General features: G+C 38.6%; 1 protein-coding gene across 1 annotated transcript in view; it reads left to right on the top strand.

Moving 5' to 3' along the window:
* LOC150086026 (ankyrin repeat domain-containing protein 13D-like) overlaps positions 1–19,547 on the top strand; it is a 204,548-nt gene that overhangs the window by 159,468 nt on the left and 25,533 nt on the right. Inside the window, exon 12 of the mRNA XM_090373656.1 lies at positions 13,795–13,956. Coding sequence (XP_090229782.1) covers positions 13,795–13,956 — 162 coding nt within the window. The remainder of the gene's footprint in view (positions 1–13,794; positions 13,957–19,547) is intronic.

Raw genomic sequence — 19,547 nt, 5'->3', positions numbered from 1 at the left:
AGCATTCACAGAATAACTAGAGTGCTGTGGCTCCTGGGACAAACGAAGGGGGCAATCCTCTAATGCATCACATTCTAGAACAGGACATGATTTAGCTGAGGAGGGTGTGTGTGTGCGCGTGTGCGCGCGTGCGTGCGCGCGCAGAGACTGTAAAGAAATTAGACACCAACTCAGTGTTCTAATGGGCATCTATGAGAGTTTGAGGTGTGTAGGGTAAATGCCCTCGAAGAAATTAATATGAGGGGCCCGTCAAACTCTCAGCTGCCCAACTCAATGCCATAGCTCACTCCTGTGCATCAGGCAACACAGCGGCAATCTCCAAGGCAGAATTCGCTGGTCCCACAGGACCTAGTTATTGTTGGTGACTCTATTGTCAGGGAGATGGGGAATATATTATGCAAAAATGATTGGCAGAATAGGACCAGGATATGTCTGCCAGGGACAAAAGTTGATGACGTTATAGGACAGATATTTAAGGGCACAAAAGGTGATACTGTTGTACACGTTGGCATTAATGACCTTAAGAGTAAGAGATCTGCAGATTTACTTAACAAGTACAGGTCAATTCTGGAAAAAAGTCGCGAGTTAGGGTTAAATATGAAAGTGTCTGCAATTCTGCCCAGACATGATAGGAGGGAGTATATGATGAGAGCCTTGTCAATCAATTCGACCCTGGAGAGATTGTGCAAGGCTCACGGGGTAAAATTTTTTTCAGCGTGGTCTTTGCTTGCTAACAGGAGAGACTGCTTCTACAGGGATGGGATACACTTAAATAGAAAGGGTGCAAGAATATTTGCTGATGCTATCAAGGCAGTGTAAGGTGGGTCAGAAAACTGCTAGATTAGGGGATTCACAGACTAAAAGACTAATGGTAGCAGCAGGCAGAGGCAAAAGTGATTCTTGCACTGCTTCTATTGTAATGAGTAGCAGCCTAGAGAGTAAATTGCTGGGAATTCAAGAGCTGCTGGGAGTCATCATGAAACAAGTAAATACATGGGCTGTGTTAGGGTAACTAAGAGTAAGAACAAGTGCATGTATACTTGCATGTACCCTAATGATAGAAGTATAGTAAATAAAATTGATGAATTTGAAGTGCTGATAAGACAGCAAAGACACGTAACTCACCATCCTCACACCTCCCTCACACAGATATAAGCAGTGAAGAATTGGAATTTGGGGAGTACAATGTGTACACAAAGGACAGATAGGATAGGAAGGGAGGAGAGGTTATGCTCTTTGTTAAGAAACACATAAACTCTAAGCAAGTGCATCCAGTTGACACGGGTGGACAGTGCAATGTTGAGGCTGTTTGGTGTGACATAACCACTGGGAAAGTGAAAATGAGAGTTGGAGTATCTTATAGGCCTAATGACTATGATGAGTACAATGAACAGTTGTGCAGTGAAATAGAGTGGGCCAGGCACCTCCGTAGCCAGGTGGGAAGGAGCAGCAGTGCGTAGCACACGCTTCTTGATTAGACCGGGGTTCAAGCCCGTCACCACCAAATACGGAGGATGCGGAAAGGTCAGGGAATGACCACTGCATATTCCCGGAGCAATATGGCCTTAGTTGCTAATGCTCCTAAAAACCAAATAACAAACAACAAATATAGAATGGGCCAATAAATCAGAATGTCTTGTAATGGGGAATTTTAACTTTCCAGATATTGACTGGAACTTGTGGGTTGGTCACTCGCATGCTAGCAAGACTTTTGTGGATTTATTGGAGAATTGTTTTCTACAGCAACATGTTTGAGGGACAACCAGACAGAGCAATACCCTTGATCTGATTATCATCAGTGATTATTCACGCATTAAGAATTTGCAGATAAAGGAACCACTAGGTGACAGTGATCACGGAGTACTGATGTAGAATTTACTTAAAGATGTAACTACCATTAAGGGTAAAGGGAAGGGTTTTTGTTTTTGCAAAGTTGACTACAGTAGTCTCAGATAGTTTTTAAATTCTATATAGTGAGATCAACTGATGATGTTACCAATGGTGAACTCTAAATGGGAAGTCTTCAGGGATTTAATCTTGGGGGCTAATAGGCTTTTCATACCAACTAAGAAATACTGTTCAAGGTTCAGGCCTAAATGGATGTCGAATGAATTAATGAAGGTCGTGGCAGAGAAGGAAAATGCATAGGATGCATATAAATTATCAGGTGACACACAAGCCTATGGCAGATATAAGCTGGTCTGTAATCAAGTCACAAAGGAGGTTAGACAGGCAAAGGCAGGTTACAAGAAATCTTTGGCAAAGGATGCAAAGAAAAACAGCAAAGATTTCATTACTTATATAAACTCTAAACGGAAGGGTACTTAACCAGATTAGTCCACTTGATATCAATGGTTTGACTGTAGATCATTTTCAGGTAACTGCTGAATTAAATGAGTATTTTGCATCTACATTCACACATAAGAAGTTATTCAAGGAACAGACGGCCAGATGTTTATCAAACTCTAACAGGGAGTTAAATGATTTTGTAATAACAGAGTAAAGTGGAGGAAAAATTGTTGAAATTAAACATAAAAAAGACACCTAGGGCAGATGGAATCTATCCAGTTATAATGAAGGAGGCATCAATGGAAATAAGAAAACCCTTAGCCATAATTATGTGAGCATCCTTAGAGTCAGGGGATGTCCTCATGGACTGGAGATGTGCAAGTGTATCCCCAATTCACAAAGGGGGATCGAAGGGTGACACAAATAATTATAGATCTGTTAGTTTAACTTCTTTTCTGGGTAAAATAATGTAGTCACTGGTTAAAGATGCATTTCAGGATCATCTAGACAAGACTGCAGCATTAATTCAGATACAGCATGGGTTTGTTAAGGGAAAGTCTTGTCCAACAAATTTGATTGGATACTATGATGTGGTTACAAAAGAACTGGACGCAAAAAATTATTTTGATATCATATACTTGGATTTCAAGAAAGCTTTTTACACTGTTACGCATGGAAGACTATTGTACAAATTGGAGCAGAATGGTATTAAGGGTAAGTTGCTACAATGGATAAAAGGATGGCTGAGTGGGAGAGGACAGAAGGTGGTAATCAATGGGTGCTGCTGTTCGTGGACTAATGTTATTAGTGGAGTCCCACAGGGTTCGGTGTTGGGTCCACTGTGTTTTGTATATTTATCAATGATATTGATGAAGGTATATCAGGCTTAGTGTCGAAGCTTGCAGATGATACAAAGATTGGCAGGGATGTTAATGACAGTAATGGCAATGGGTTACTGCAACAGGATCTACAAAATTTGGGCAGATGGGCTGAGAAGTGGCAACTGAAGTTTAACATTGACAAATGCAAAGTACTGCATATGGGTTGAAGTAACCCGAGAGAAACATACCAACTGTGTGGTACTACACTTAAGGTGACAGAAAATGAAAAAGACCTGGGAATAATTGTGCAGTCAGATATGAAGTTTTCTGAGCAATGCAGACAGGCTGCCAGAGCAGGTCATGGGGTTTTGTCAATGATATACAGGAAAATTTTGCTAGCAGGGAAAAGGAAGTGATTGGCCCTCTGTATAAGGCAGTGGTCAGGCCACACCTTGAGTACTGTGTACAGGTGTGGAGACCTCGTTTTATGCAGGATGTAGATTTGCTTGAACGTGTACAGAGGACAACAAGATTCATGAGGGAAATTAAGGGATTCTCTTACCAAGAGAGGCATAAGTTCTGCAAATTGCAGCAGCTGGAGACTAGGCACCTTGTGAGGTGATCTGATTAAGGTGTATAAGGCCTTGAATGGGTTGAGCGCACCGAATTCTGATGGGATTCTTTCACTTGTTCCGATTATGAAAGTAAGGGGGCATAATTCAAATTATTGAGGAAAGACAGATGTAGACTAGATGTGCAGAAATTTTTCCTTTAGCCAGCGGGTGGTTAATTGCTGGAATGAACTTCCATCTGTCATTGTGGAATTTGATAGGTTAAATAAATTTAAGGAGGAACTGGACAAACATTTAGAGGGAATTGTGTAAATTTTTTTTTTATTATTATTTTTTATTTATTTATTTTTTTTTTTGTGGCTGATGGTGCATAAGCTTATACACTTGCTTTCTTGCATCACATGCCACTACTACTACTACTGCTACTATTAATGAAAGAAGACTTGTCACAACAGTCAAAATCATGACCAATCTCATCTCTTCCCCTCCTTCTGGGAAAACTGTGCATAGAGGATCCCAGTGGCACATCTACAAGCAATCCCCCAGTTATGTCCTCTGCAAAGACACCTTCATCTGTCGGACCGGTTTCTTCCTCAGCAGATGCTCTCTCGAGTCCAGGACTTATATGTCGACTTCAACAAGTTCTGTCAATATCAACAATATTAGAAAGAAATACTTAGTGGTGTGGCCAAAGCTACTACAATTATAATTTGAGTCTTGAGTAATGTATATTCTTAACCCAAACAACTATGTACATATTTATGCACTTCAATGTATATCCTTATAGTATGTATTTTGAAACAAATGGTTGTACATTCACTTAATGTTCTATATATGTAGTATACTCAAGTTATTTCTCCATTTTCTTGTACATTATTTTACTTATTTATCATTCTTTAGAATGATAAATAAGTTAGAATGAGCAGAAGCCTGAAAAACAAGATGCATGGTATTTCAGAGACTGCTGGGAGCCATTGCGGTACAAGTAAACACATGGGTTGTGTTAGGGTAGCTAAGAATAGAAACAGGTGGAGGTATACTTGCGTGTACACCAATGCTAGGAGTTTAGTAAATAAATTTGATGAATTTGAGGTATTGCTCAAAACATCAAAGGCAGATATTGTTGGGATATCAGAGACGTGGTGTCACACAGATATAAGGGATGCAGAACTGCAATTTGGGGAGTACAACGTCTACAGAAAGGATAGACAGGATAGGAAGGGGGAAGGGGTTATGCTATTAGTTAAGAAACACATAAAAACCAAGGAAGTGAAGCCAGTCGACATCGCTGGACAGTGCAGTGTTGAGTCAGTTTGGTGTGACATAAGCATTGGAAGATCAAAATTGAGAGTAGGAGTGTGCTATAGGCCTAATGACTCTGATGAGTATAATAAGGAACTGTACAGGGAAATAGAGTGGGCCAGTAAATCAGAGAGTCTTATAATGGGAGATTTTAATTTCCCAGATATTGACTGGAATTTGGGGGCTGGTTACTCACACACTAGCAGGGCTTTTGTGGATTTATTGGATGATTGTTTTCTACATCAGCATGTTCGGGAGGCAACTAGAGGGAGTAATACTCTTGATTTGATTATCAGCAGTGATTCTTCATGCATTAAGAATCTGCAGATAAATGAACCACTAGGTGGCAGTGATCACAGTGTGCTGAAGTGGGATTTACTGAAAGAGGTAACTACCATTAGGGATAAAGGGAAGGGTTATTGCTTCCGTAAAGCCGACTACGATGGACTGAGACAGTATTTAAATTCTATACAGTGGGACCAACTGATGATGTTACCAACAGCAAATTCAAAATGGGAAGCATTCAAAGAACTTATCTTGGAAGCTACTAGGCTTTACATACCAACTAAGAAATATTGTTCAAGGTTTAGGCCAAAATGGATGTCAGATGAACTAATGAGGCATATGGCAGAGAAGAAAAATGCGTGGGATACTTACAAATTAACACATGACACAGAAGCCTATGATAGATACAAGTTGATATGCAACCAAGTTACAAAGGAGGTTAGGCAGGCAAAGGCAGATTACGAGAAATCCTTGGCAAGGGATGCAAAGAAAAACAGCAAAGAGTTCTTTACTTATGTAAACTCTAGAAGGAAGGGGATGAATCAGATTGGTCCACTTGATATTGATGGGTCAACTGTTGATGATCCTGCTCAGGTAGCTAACAAACTAAATGAATATTTTGCATCGACATTCACACATGAGGAGTTATTCACCAAGGGGAATGCCAGAGGTGTATTCAACTCTAGCAGTAAGCTACAGAATCTTGAAATAACTGGGAGTAAAGTGGAGGAGAAACTGTTGAAGATAAACACAAGAAAGGCACCCGGGGTGGATGGGATCTATCCAGTTATATTAAAGGAGGCAGCAAAGGAAGTAAGCAAACCCTTAGTCATAGTTATGAGAGCTTCCTTGGACTCAGGGGAGGTACCCATGGACTGGAAATGTGCAAATGTGACCCCAATTCACAAAGGAGGATCAAAGGCTGAAACAAGTAATTATAGACCTGTGAGCTTAACTTCTGTTCCAGGAAAATTAATGGAGGCACTGGTTAAAGAAGCACTGCAGGATCATTTAGACAAGACTTCAGTTATAGCTCAGACACAGCATGGTTTTGTTAAGGGGAAGTCTTGCCTGACCAACTTGATTGGATACTATGGTGCAGTCACAAAAGAGCTGGATGCAGGGAATAACTTTGATATTATATACTTGGATCTTAGAAAGGCTTTTGATACTGTTGCACGTGGAAGACTGCTACACAAATTGGAGCAGTGTGACATTGGAGGCAAATTGCTGCTATGGATAAAGGGGTGGTTGAAGGGGAGAAGACAGAGAGTGGTAATCAATGGACACTGCTCATCGTGGACTGATGTTATTAGTGGAGTCCCTCAGGGCTCAGTGTTGGGTCCATTGTTGTTTTCTGTATTTATAAATGATATTGATGATGGTATATCAAGCTTAATGTCCAAGTTTGCAGATGATACAAAGGTTGGCAGGGTTGTCAAGGACACTACTGACACTATGCTGCTGCAACAGGATCTGGAAAGGTTGAGCAGATGGGCTGAGAGGTGGCAAATGAAGTTTAACATTGACAAATGTAAAGTACTACATATGGGAAACAGCAACCCCAGAGCAACGTATCAACTCTGTGGTACTACACTGACAGTGGTAGAGAATGAAAGGGACTTGGGGGTGGTTGTGCAGGCAGATATGAAGTTCTCTGAGCAGTGCAGACGGGCTGCAAGAGTAGCTCATGGAGTATTGTCAATGATATACAGGAATTTTTCCAGCAGGGATAAGGAGGTGATTGTTCCATTGTATAAGGCAATGGTCAGGCCACACCTAGAGTACTGTATACAGGTCTGGAGGCCTCATTTCAAGAAGGATGTAGAGCTGCTGGAACGAGTACAGAGAAGGGCAACAAGATTAGTGAATGGAACAAAGGGGTGCTCTTACGAAGAAAGGCTTAAGTTTTGCAAATTACAGTGTCTGGAGACTAGGCACCAGCGAGGTGATCTGATAGAGGTGTATAAAGCCTTGAATGGTTTAAGCATGCTCAATGCTGATGGGATTCTTCCTCTAGCTCAGAAAAATCACCTGAGAGGGCATAAATTCAAATTGAGGAAAGACAGATGTAGGATAGACGTGCGGAAATTTGCCTTTAGCCAGCGGGTGGTTGGTTGGTGGAACAGACTGCCATCGCTTGTGGTGGAGGTTGATAGCCTAAATAAGTTTAAGGCTCAGCTGGACAGGTATTTTGAACGAACAGAGGGGTGAAGTGGAAGTGGGTTTTTTTTTTTTTTTTTTTTTTTGGCTGATGCTGCATAAGCTTGCTTTCTTGCATCAAATGCCTCTACTAATGCTAATGCTAATTCTGTTATTTATTTACGTATTTTGGCTTTTGAAGCAATAATGTCTCTGTAGTACATTGTTAACCCTGGCCACTGTGCCGTGACCGGCCTTTGCAACTACTATTATGTAAATTATCATTCTAACCGTTGCAATAAAGATTCTTCTTCTTCTTAACATGAAAAGCTTTCATAAAGTCATGCTGTTTTTGGTGATGGTCATATTCAAAACTTTTGGGTTCTTTTATTTTGAATCTATGATTTTCATTAATTGTATGGTAGGCTATATCACTTTCATTAATATTCACTTTGGTAGTGTGATGTACATGCCTATTGATTCTTGGCTGCAGTTTGTGGAGATGATTTGCCCAATGTAAAATCAAGATAATAGACTACATCTTTTGGGGAGGGGCCAGAGGAATGGAGAAGTTTCTTTAGTTTTTTTTTTTTTTTCTTGTAAGAAGTGCCTCCTGGCACATTTTACAAGCAAAATTTGTTTCCATCCAAGAATAGGAGATACTGTAGCTGGCTTGGATTTTATTTGTTAGGGAGTTATGGAATGTGTTGTTTATGGCTGTTAATAATTCTCTCTGGATATTTGTTGTTGATCAGAATATTTCTGATGGTATTTACAAGCTGTTCTTGTTTAAGGCTATCAGGGAAACATATCCTCAGTACCTTTGAGGACCATACCCTTTATAATACCATCTTTTACAGATGAGGGATGATTCCAGTTGAAATTCAGCATTAACATGGTATACATTGGTTTTCTGTATACTGATGTATTTAATCTGTTATAGAAAACAACATTCATTTTACAATTAATACAATTTTTTTATGCAGAGATGTATCCTTAATATTAATTATTCACACTTATCATGCCAATAATTACTCCCAAGCTATATTCAACTTCAGTTGAATATAGCTTGGGAGTTAATTATTCAACTTCAGTTGAATAATTAAATATACTATTCTTTTGAATATTTGGCATTCCATCTTTTCAAGCATAGATGGTGAATTATTGTGCACATGGGTAATATCCTCATAATTTGCTTCAGTATTGCACATTCACATTAAATAGAAGGCACTTCTTCATGGGGTTTGTTAAGGAACAATTATTATAATAATGAAATATTTTTACATGATCCAGTCCAGTCCTAGAATATGGTCTGTTTTTCCTAAAAGGACATAACTGTGATATATACATTGCCCAACTAAAATATTAGAAACCCTTCTCTATTTACATTGACCTAGTGCAAAGGAAATACAGTAGAATCAAGGAATGATACAATATGATCAATGTTAACCTAGGTACCTTGAATATTGTCAGCATAGCCAGCAGCCAAAACTCAACATTAAAATGGACAGAACACATTATATAACTGTTCTCAGAAAGGACTATCTATTTGTTTTTCAGCCCTGGGACAGCTGCAGGCAGGCAGAACAGAACAAAATTACATTTTTTTATCTAAATAAATTAAAATGCATACACATTGCACTTCTGTTACAGTATAGTGGTTTAGCCACTGCCACTTGTTTGGAGAAGTATGGGTTTCATTCCCATCTATGACTTCCCTTAAGCCAAGGTTGTAGTTATCCGATCTCAGGTATTTGTGTTTGTATTAGCCACATAGTATGAGGCCACAGACTTTTACTGCATCAGCCAAAAAAAAAAAGGTGGAGGGAGTAGGATTCCCCCATGAGTTATTCGATGCCTTTCAGTCTGCACAACATGCAAATCAGCACATGATTACACACTTTTGCAGGTGCAATATAGCCTAATCCATTGGTGCATCTAAAACTAAATAACAAAACTGAACTAAAATAAAACTAAAATTGAACTTATAAATATCTCCCAATAGTCTTTCATCTTATCATGATAAGATGAAAGACTATTGAGAGAGATTTATTATAAGAGACACTGTTTCTACAGTGTCACTACTGCAAGTATATATTAAAGGGAATTTTATGAACAAGGTACTGATTAGAGAGCTTCAGCTGGACTTAAGTTTCCAATGCCTTCTTTGTAAGTGTAGAGGCGATCTATTGTACAAGCTGTGGAAAGTAGATTAATTGTGTAGTGAATATTCCCATGGTATGGATTTGGTCCGGAAATATGTCTGAATGGATAATAAAAGGCTTTCACATATTTAAATTTTATCATCTTGAAAAATGGCTGTCTCCACTTTCAAGATGATAATGCTATAATTCATCACTGGATATGTGCATGAGTGTGGTCTAAATGATGGTGAGTTGAGTCATCTCATTTCTTCCTCAACTCCACCCAATCTCCAGATCTGAACAGCTTGTTGGCTATGTCCCTGTATATTTTATAGACAGAAATGCAGTCCACTACCTTCGTCACTCAAGTAACTTGAAAATTTATCACTATTACAGTATCTAAAAATTACACTATAGATATTTTTCAGCCACATTTTGAAACTATGCCACATCAAATTTGAGCTGTAATTCAGGAATGTAGAATTCCTACAAGATACTGAGGTTCATTTCTAATGTTTTGGCAAGACAGTGTATATTACATTTTAAGAAGTTCTACCATATTAATAATAATTCACTAACATTTTCAGTGAAGCTTGGATAATTTTTAATTGCTAAATTCAAAATATTCGTTATTTGAATTATTTTTTGCTCCCTGAACCTCCTGTTCCATATAATAAAAAAAAAAATTATCATTGATTTAGTGTTTTGTTGGATAATTGGAAGTCAGCAGGTGGTTATTTGCACTACCAATAGTTTTTATTAAAGAATAGCACAATTCTTAAATTTTCACTGAAAACAAGAGTTAAAATATTTGCTGCTCATAATCAGACTTGCCAGTGACAGAATTAGAATGGGGCAGCCAGGGCATTGTCCCGGGGTCCAAACTTCACAGGGAACCCACCAAGTGAACAAAACGTTAAACCCCAGCATTGTTGCTGTTATGGGCATTGAATCAGGCATCCATGTAACTAGTCACTGATTGCAATAAAGATATCATTCATTCAAAAGTGTGAGAGTGATGAATAGTAAGTTATTGCACCAAAATTATTATTTTTATAACTGAATTATTTTACTAGAGTGAAGTTAATAGTTATAATAAAGGTAATGATATGTATATTTATGGAAGTTTTATCACATTTCCAAGTGGTTAGTTCATTATTACGAGTCATATATCCTCACTGAACTTGCTAGCCTCAGCTGCTAACGTGCCAATAATCTGCTGTAAAATATAGGAAAAATACTTTTTATAAGGGGGAGTTGCATGAGTGCAATGCATCTCCAGGCCATGGCCTAGAGGCGCCTCCGTAGCCAGGTGGGAAGGAGCAGCAGTGTGTAGCACACACTTCTTGATTAAACCGGGATTCGAGCCCGTCACCACCAAATACAGAGGATGCGGAAAGGTCAGGGAATGCCACTGCATATCCCGGAGCAATATAGCCTTAGTTGCTAATGCTCCTAAAAACCAAATAACAAACAACAAACAGTCATGGCCTATAAAGGGGCTCCAATGCAATCAGAATCCTCCTTGATGTCCTTTTTTCACAACATTAATTCTTGCAACTTCATGAACTCTAGTATCAGCCATGCTTTTTATTACTGAATTTCTAAAAAATTCTTGAATTTTGATAAATTTTATTGTAGATTGGATATCACATTTTATGTAGTACAAATTATGAATGGGTTCTGTCTAAAAATCTTGTTCATTAAGTTGATTGTTCTAAATGCATTTCATAGAAACAGTGTTATAAATAGTGTCAGTAACCCTCAAAAGCCTGTTTAATGTACAGTATTTTAGCTGTATTATACAGCTAAAATACTGTACATTTGCCATGAAAAATGCAGAAATCGATATTAATGTGATTAACAAAACAAACAGCCATAAAAATGGATAAGAAATATATGCACTGTTATATACATGTTTTGTAATTTCCTTGAATCTGGTACATGGGCCCAAAATGGAAAATTTTTTGAAACAAGATGCTTGTTAATAAAATATCTTATTTTTAATAATCTCATGTATATGGTACGACTGATGCATATGATGAACTGGAACAGCATTTTAGTACCCTCCGGTCCGTTCTGAGCCCTGATTTCAGAGCCATAAAAGTTCATACTGTGCATCCAGACAACCTTTCTTGCCCCAGAGTAGGGTCCATCTATTTGTTCCATTCTGAGCTTACAAGTATTTTTTCTTCATAATGTGAATCAAACTATAGTAAAAAAGTTTATTTATTCTACTCTATTCAATACTTGCACCCCTTCTGACATATCACCAAACTCATTAAAAACAAAGTATGGATTTCTCATGAGCACCACCACCAAAAACAGAGTAGAAACTTTACAGTACTTAATGTAAACACTAACAGAATTTGAACTCAGGTCTTTTTCTTCCAGTGTGGGAGGATGGTGATTCTTACCACTGTGCTACCCTGTGAGGGCATGTGTGTGTGATATGTTTGTTCATATAATCTTCAGGGGAAGGAGAAGAAGCTGAAGATTGATGATAGGGGCTTCTTTGCCAGTGACAGTTGCCTTCCAGCCAGGCACATAACTTCCGTGTGGTGGTATCTTGGGATAGAATTTACTCCCTCAGGGAGAGTGTTGGCCAGGGTCTCCTTGGTTGAAATGTTGGAGCGGTTGAGGAAAGCTCCACTCGAACCGCAACAAAGGTTATTTATCCTCAGGGCCTATGTCATGTCTAGTTGTTTTACATTCTGGTCCTGGGGAGAGTAACGGCTAGCCGACTTAATAGCTTGTATTCCCAAATGAGGTCCGCAGTCAAACAATGGCTCCGTCTGCCACACGACACTGTCACGGCTTACATTCATGCCATCATTCCAGAGGGAGGTTTAGGAATCCCATCTTATCGGTGGACTATCCCTCTGTTGAAGAAGAATAGGCTGTAGAAGCTCCAGTACTCATCATATTGCTAACTTACCTTATGCCAAGTCAGAGATGGGAAAAATACAGAAGCTACAGTTGAATGGATCTGTATGCTTGGACTCAAAGTTGTCTATGAAGGGGTGGTGGACCAGCCTCTCGCACAAACCCTTTGATGGTCAGGGCTTAAAGTAATCAGCAAAGGTCCACTCTCAGCACTGGTGGGTGAGTGATGGAACCAAATTCTTGTCCAGACATGCATATACAGACCTCATAAGAACAAGGATAAAGCTCTCCCTACCCTCTCAAGGACATCTAGAGGATGTAGTGTGGAGAGGATATGCAGAGCTGGATGCAATGCAGTCAAGTCGCTTGCCCACATATCACAATGGTGCATAAGAACTCATGGCTTGACAGTGCAACGTCATGATGCTGTTGTAGATATTGTGATGAATAGGCTCCGACAGAAGGGCTGGCAGGTTCATAAATAACCACGTTTTAGCACTACGGAACGGCTACGTAAGCCAAACCTTCTGTGTGTAAGGGGTGGGTCCCTGTTTCTTTTCAACGGACAAATCGTAGGAACAGGTGATGATCTGGAGGTATTGCATAGACGAAAGAAAAATTATTATAATGATAATATTAGTTTGAAGAATGCAATAGCCTTGGAATATAATAATATTCAACCTGTGGTGTCATCTATTACTATCTCCTATAAGGGGGTTTGGTGCCACACTTTTGTGGACTAATTCTGTCTTATGGGAATCACCACAGCAGACTTAAAAATTCTGCCAATTCGAGCCTTGCAGGGGATGCTGAGCTGCTGGGGGCTCATCAGCGAATGACGACAAGGTGGCATAGAAATGTGTAAAGACTTGTTTGATGTACCCAACATACAGTATGAAATGTGAGTATTGTGTTGGCTTAACCTTTGCCTAAACAAATAAAGGGAAATGTGTAAATAAAAATAAAAAATAAACACTAACAGGATTTAAACCCAGGTCTTTTTCTCCCAGTGTAGGAGGATGGTGATTCTTACCACTGTGCTACCCTGTGAGGGCATGTGTGTGATATGTTTGTTCATATAATTGTGTTCATATAACCAGCACAAAAAAAAAATGCAATTTAAAAGAGGCAGTAGATTACAACAAATGTAAGTTTTTCTTTGCTAATATTGTGTTTCCAACAGAAATATTTGTAAACTTAGTTAGAAATCACATATTCATTTCAGATTCTTAATACAAAAAATAATAATTCAAATAAATAAATTAATTAAAAATGGATAATTCTGAATAATTTTGATGCCACTTTAGCATCAAATTATCCAAGCTTTACTGTGTTACTTTGTTACCCTCTTAGAAATTCCTCTTTTCCGTGTTCTTCTTGCCCACATTACTCTTAACAATGTCTTTGCTATGGATAATCACGTCACAGGAGTATCGCCCATGCAGGCTGATGACTATTTATCATGTGCTGTGGATGATTCCTGTTTTGAAGTTCCAGCAGACTATAAGATAATAGGTAATATTTTGTTATATTGAATTTTTCATGAATACAAAAATTTTCTATATGTACATTGACATTGAGGGACATTATCTCTCACACAGGTATAATTGACTAATGAGATAACACTGCTCCGCATACTCTCTTAATAAATACATTTATTTGTGAATTTGGTTAATGTTTACAAGTGGGTACCCCTTCCAATTGATTGTTGTGAGTAGCAGTGATTGACATGCCTAGCCTGCTATGGTTAGTCTTAGTTGGGGTATTTATCTTCCGCCCCCCCACCACTGTTTTAAAATCGGAAAATGAGTTCCCAGTTTTAAAACAGCGGCAAAGGTGGATTGATAACACCATAACAAAGACTAACCAAAGCGGGCTAGGCGTGTCAATGACTGCTACTCACAACAATCAATCGGAAGGTTAATTCTTACCCTCGTGTAAACATTAACCGTGAATTTAGATGATAAAATAACCTTATTTGTATTTCCTAGAAATATTTGAGTTAGGGATTTGCAACTTGACTAGCAATCTTATCCTTCTTCAAGTCGTTACCTGCTAGAGATACACCTTTTTCCCATCACTGGATAAACTCTTTAGCTTTAGCATTATTAGAGAAATATGCAAGAAGGCAAGCTTATAGCATCAGCCAAAAAAAAAAAAAAAAAAAAAAAAAAATTGTCTAGTTCAGCCTTGAATTTATTTAAGCTTTTTAATTATTTATTTATTTATGAATTTATTTATTTATCCACGACAGATGGAAATTTGTTCCAGCAATCAAAAGCAAAAGCAAATTTCCACACATCTATTCTACAACTGTCTTTCCTCAGTTTGAATTTATGTCCCCTCAGGCGATTAATCTGGGCAAGAGGAAGAATCCCATCAGCATTGAGCCTGCTCAAACTATTCAGCCTTATATACCTCAATCAGATCACCTCACAGGTGCCTAGTCTCCAGATGCTACAATTTTCAGAACTTAAGCCTATCTTGGTAACAGCAACCCTTTGTTCCACTCATTAATCTTGTTGCCCTTCTCTGTACTAGTTCTAGTAGCTCAACATCTTTCCTAAAATGAGGCCTCCAGATCTGTATGCAGTACTCAAGGTTTGGCCTGACCATTGCCTTATACAAGGGGATAATCACCTCCTTATCCCTGCTAGCAAAGTTCCTGTATATTATTGACAAGACCCCATCAGTTATTCTTTCAGCCTGTCTGCACTGCTCAGAAAACTTCATATCTGACTGCACAATTACCCCCAGGTCCTTTTCATCCTCTACTACTCTGAGTGTAGTACAGAATGAAAGGGTTTAATTCCCAGAATAACATACCACATAGTTGGTACATTACTCTGGGGTTACTGACATTGAGCCTGATATACCTTCATTATCATTGATAAATACAGAAAACAATAATGGGCTCAACATCGAACCCTGGGGGACTCCACTAAAACATTAGTCCACGAAGAGCAGTGTCCACCGATTTTCACTCTATGTCTTCTCCCACTCAAACATTCTCAAACATCAAAGAAACTTTGTCGGTAGAGATACAGGTGATTGTTTCATCTCTAATCTTCAAAATTGCATACAGGCTTGGAGACTCCATTTTGGGAAAGATTTTGACATGTTATAGAGAGGATGCAGAAAAGAATGAGCAGATCGGTTAAGGGCACCGAGAGGTATTCTTATCAAGAGAGACTGCGACTTGAGTTTTGTAAACTATAGTGTTTTGAAATCGGGCATTCATAGGGGTGAACTGATGTGTTTGATTAAACTAAATGCTGAGGAAATTTTTACACTTAGTCACATGGTGTACACAAGGAGACATAAATTTAAATTGAGAGGGGATAATTGTAAACTAGAGTTCAAAAATTTTCCTTCAGTCAGAGAGCAATTGGACTTTTGGAATAAACTTCTGCCTACTCTTGTGGAATTTAAAGTTTATATAAATTTAAGGAGAAATTGGTTAAATACTTGATAAATGTGGTAAATAAAATGAGGGAAGGTAACAGTGATTACCTTATTTTATTTTAATTTTGCTTGTACTACATAAGCTAGTTTCCTTGCATCATTTTGCCATTATTAATATTGCACAATTTTTAGGTATATAGATTGCTAATCATCATGCTGTTTCCTTTCTTATAGGTTTTTGGTAGTTTTTTTGCACTTAGGTGTCAGATTTTTTCTAAATTTTGGACTTGGGGAATAATTTTAACATTGGATTTCAGCAAAGCATTTGACTCAGTCCGACATGAGTGGTTGCTTTATAAGCTGGAACAGGTTGGAATCACAGAGAAAATCCTTAGATGGATAGCCAGATGGCTTCAGGGCAGAAGGCAGAGGGTTGTGATAAATGGTTATTCCTCAGGTTGGGTTGATGTAAGAAGTGGGGTTCCGCAAGGATCGGTATTAGGACCACTGTTGTTTTTGATTTTCATAAATGACACTGGTGAAGAGATAGAGGGCATGATGTCTAAATTTGCAGACGATGTAAAGATTGTTAGAGTAGTTAATGATCACCGCCAAACAGGGTTTCTTCAGAATGACCTAGATAGACTTCAGGGATGGTCAGAAAAATGGCAGCTATGCTTTAATCCAGCAAAGTGTAAGGTATTGCATGTGCAGGACAGTAATCCCAAAATAACTTATACGCTTGGCAGAGTTGAACTAAAGTCAGTAGTGGAATGGAAGAAAGAGACTTTGGAGTTACAATACGGTCAGACACAAAGTTCTCTGAGCATTGTGGTCAGGTTGTAAGGAAGGCCTATCGATGATTTATCAAACAGTTGCTAGTAGAGATAAGGACGCCATAATCCCATTATATAAGGCTGTTGTTAGACCACACTTGGAATACTGTGCTCAAGTATGGAGACCATACCTAAAGAAAAACATTGGGCTTCTTGAAACGGTCGAAAGACAAGTAAATCACCTGGTGAAATAGGCGCTTCCATAGCCAGGTGGAAGGAGCAGCAGTGCATAACACACGCTTCTTGATTGGACCGGGGTTCGAGCCCATCACCACTAAATACGGAGGATGTGGAAAGGTCAGGGAATGACCACCGCATATCCTTGAGCAATATGGCCTTAGTTGCTAATGCTCCTAAAAACCAAATAACAAACAAACCTGGTGAAATCAGCACAAGGGTGTCCATATGAGGAAAGACTGAATATGTGGGTTGCAGGGCTTGGAAACTAGGCACCTTAGAGGAGACTTGTTTGAGGTGTTTAAGGTTCTGAGAGGCATAAGCAAAATGAATAAGGATGGAATTTTCATGGTTATACATATTCTAGAACAAGGGATCATAATTTCAAGTTATGGGGAAAGATGTTAGCATTAGCATTAGTAGAGGCATATGATGCAAGAAAGCAAGCTTATTCAGCATCAGCCAAAAAAAAAAAAAAAACACACCACTCCCATTTCACCCCTCCGTTTGCTCGAAATACCTGTCCAGTTGAGCCTTAAATTTGTTTAGGCTATCAACTTCAACAACAAGTGATGGAAGTCGGTTCCACCAACCAACCACCTGCTGGCCAAAGGAAAATTTCCGCACATCTATCCAACATCCGTCCTTCCTCAATTTGAATTTATGCCCTCTGAGCTGATTATTCTGAGCAAGATGAAGAATCCCATTGGCATTGAGCATGCTCAAACCATTCAAAGCCTTATACACCTCTATCAGATCACCTCGCCGGTGCCTAGTCTCCAGACTCTGTAATTTGCAAAACTTAGCAAATGTTTAGACTGGTTTCAGGTTTTATTTTAACCAGCAAGTTATAAATTACTGGAATAAGTTACCTACTATTATTAATTAATTTTTATTCTAATTATTTTATTTTATTTATTTTTTTGTTATTTTTTTTTGTTTTATTTTATTTTATTCTTATTTATTTATTATTTATTGTATTTTATTATTATTATTATTTTTTTGGCTGGTGCTGCACCTTTCCTTGTTGAAACACCATTTTCTTTAATTATGTCATCTCAAGGATATTTCGTGTTGACTTTATTCAGCATGCCAGTGTGACTTTGGGTTTCTATAAATGGTGGGGCAAACAGTTTTTCTCTTTTTTATTTATATATATATTTTTAAAAATTACCATGAAATTTTCAAGATAATTTGTCTATTATAAAACCAGACTTTTAAGATTATTTTCACTAAATCTCATGGATAAACTATTGCTAGAAGAATTGGCTTAAGATAAAGCAAATAAAATATCAATGAAAAGGAACACATTGTTTTTGGAAAATTATTCTTAGTAGTAGTAATAGTAGTGGAGGCACGTGATGCAAGAAAGCAAGCTTATGTACCATCAGCCAAAAAAAAAACCATTTCACACATTCATTCCCTCTAAAAGTTTGTCCAGTTGTTCCTTGAATTTTTTAAGCTATCCACTTCCACAATGACAGATGGAAGTTTTTATATTTTTTTTTAACATTAGCCATATGGTGCAAGGAAATCTGAGGCTTTTTTTGCAACAGCCAAAAAAATATTTCTGAGTTACCCTGAGAGAGAGAGAGAGAGAGAGAGAGAGAGAGAGAGAGAGAGAGAGAGAGAGAGAGAGAGAGAGAGAGAGAGAGGAAGGAAGGGGGAGAAAACAAGAGTCAGAAATAGAAGGGAATCACTAAGGAAGAGAAGAATGATGATATCCAGCACAGGACCCTGTGTGTGTGTGTGCCAAGCCCATACTCACCAGATGTGAGCCCTTTCTATTCCAGCAATCAACTACCCGCTGGTTAAAGACAAATTTCTGCAACTCTTTCCTCAGTTTGAATTTATGCCCCCTCAGGTTCGTAATCTGAGCAAGAGGAAGAATCCCATCAGAATTGAACCTGCTCAAACCCATTCAGGGCCTTATACACCCTAGGCACCTGCAAGGAGACTAGGCACTTCACAGGTACCTAGTCTCCAGATGCTGCAATTTGCAGAACATAAGGCTTTCTTGATAAGAGGACCCCTTCATTTCCCCTCACCAATCTTGTTGTTCTTCTCTGTACATGCTCAAGCAACTCTACACCTTCCTAAAATGAGGCCTCCAGACCTGTATGCAGTACTCAAGGTGTGGCCTGACCATTGCCTTATACATAGGGATAATCACCACCTTTTCCCTACTAGCAAAATTCCTGTACCTGACTGTACAATTAATCGCAGGTATTTTTCATTTTCTACCACCCCACACAGTTGGTACATTTCTCTGGGGATACTTCTCCCCATATGCAGTATTTTGCATTTGTCAATGTTAAACTCAGTTGACATTTCTCAGCCCATCTGCTCAACTTTTCTACATCCTGTTGCAGTAGTACACAGCGATTACTGTCATTAGCAACCCTGCCAACCTTTGTATCATACCTGGACATTAAGCCTGTTATTTCTTCATCAATATCATTGATAAATATACGAAACAACAGTGGATGCAACACCGAACCTTGGGGGACTCCACTAATAACATTAGTCCACGAAGAACACCATCCATTGATTGCCATTCTCTGTCTTCTCCCACTCAATCACCGTTTTATCCATTGTAGCAACTTGCCCTTAATGCCATACTGCTCCAATTTATACAGTAGTCATCCATGCACAACAGTATCAAAAACTTTCCTGAAATCCAAGTAA

The sequence above is a fragment of the Mastigoproctus giganteus genome, chromosome 5 (genome assembly GCF_048544385.1).
Source record: "Mastigoproctus giganteus isolate SK-2022 chromosome 5, ASM4854438v1, whole genome shotgun sequence".
NCBI lineage: Eukaryota > Metazoa > Arthropoda > Arachnida > Uropygi > Thelyphonidae > Mastigoproctus > Mastigoproctus giganteus.
Note: the sequence above shows the minus strand (reverse complement) of the source record. Positions and strands in the feature narration are given on the sequence as shown.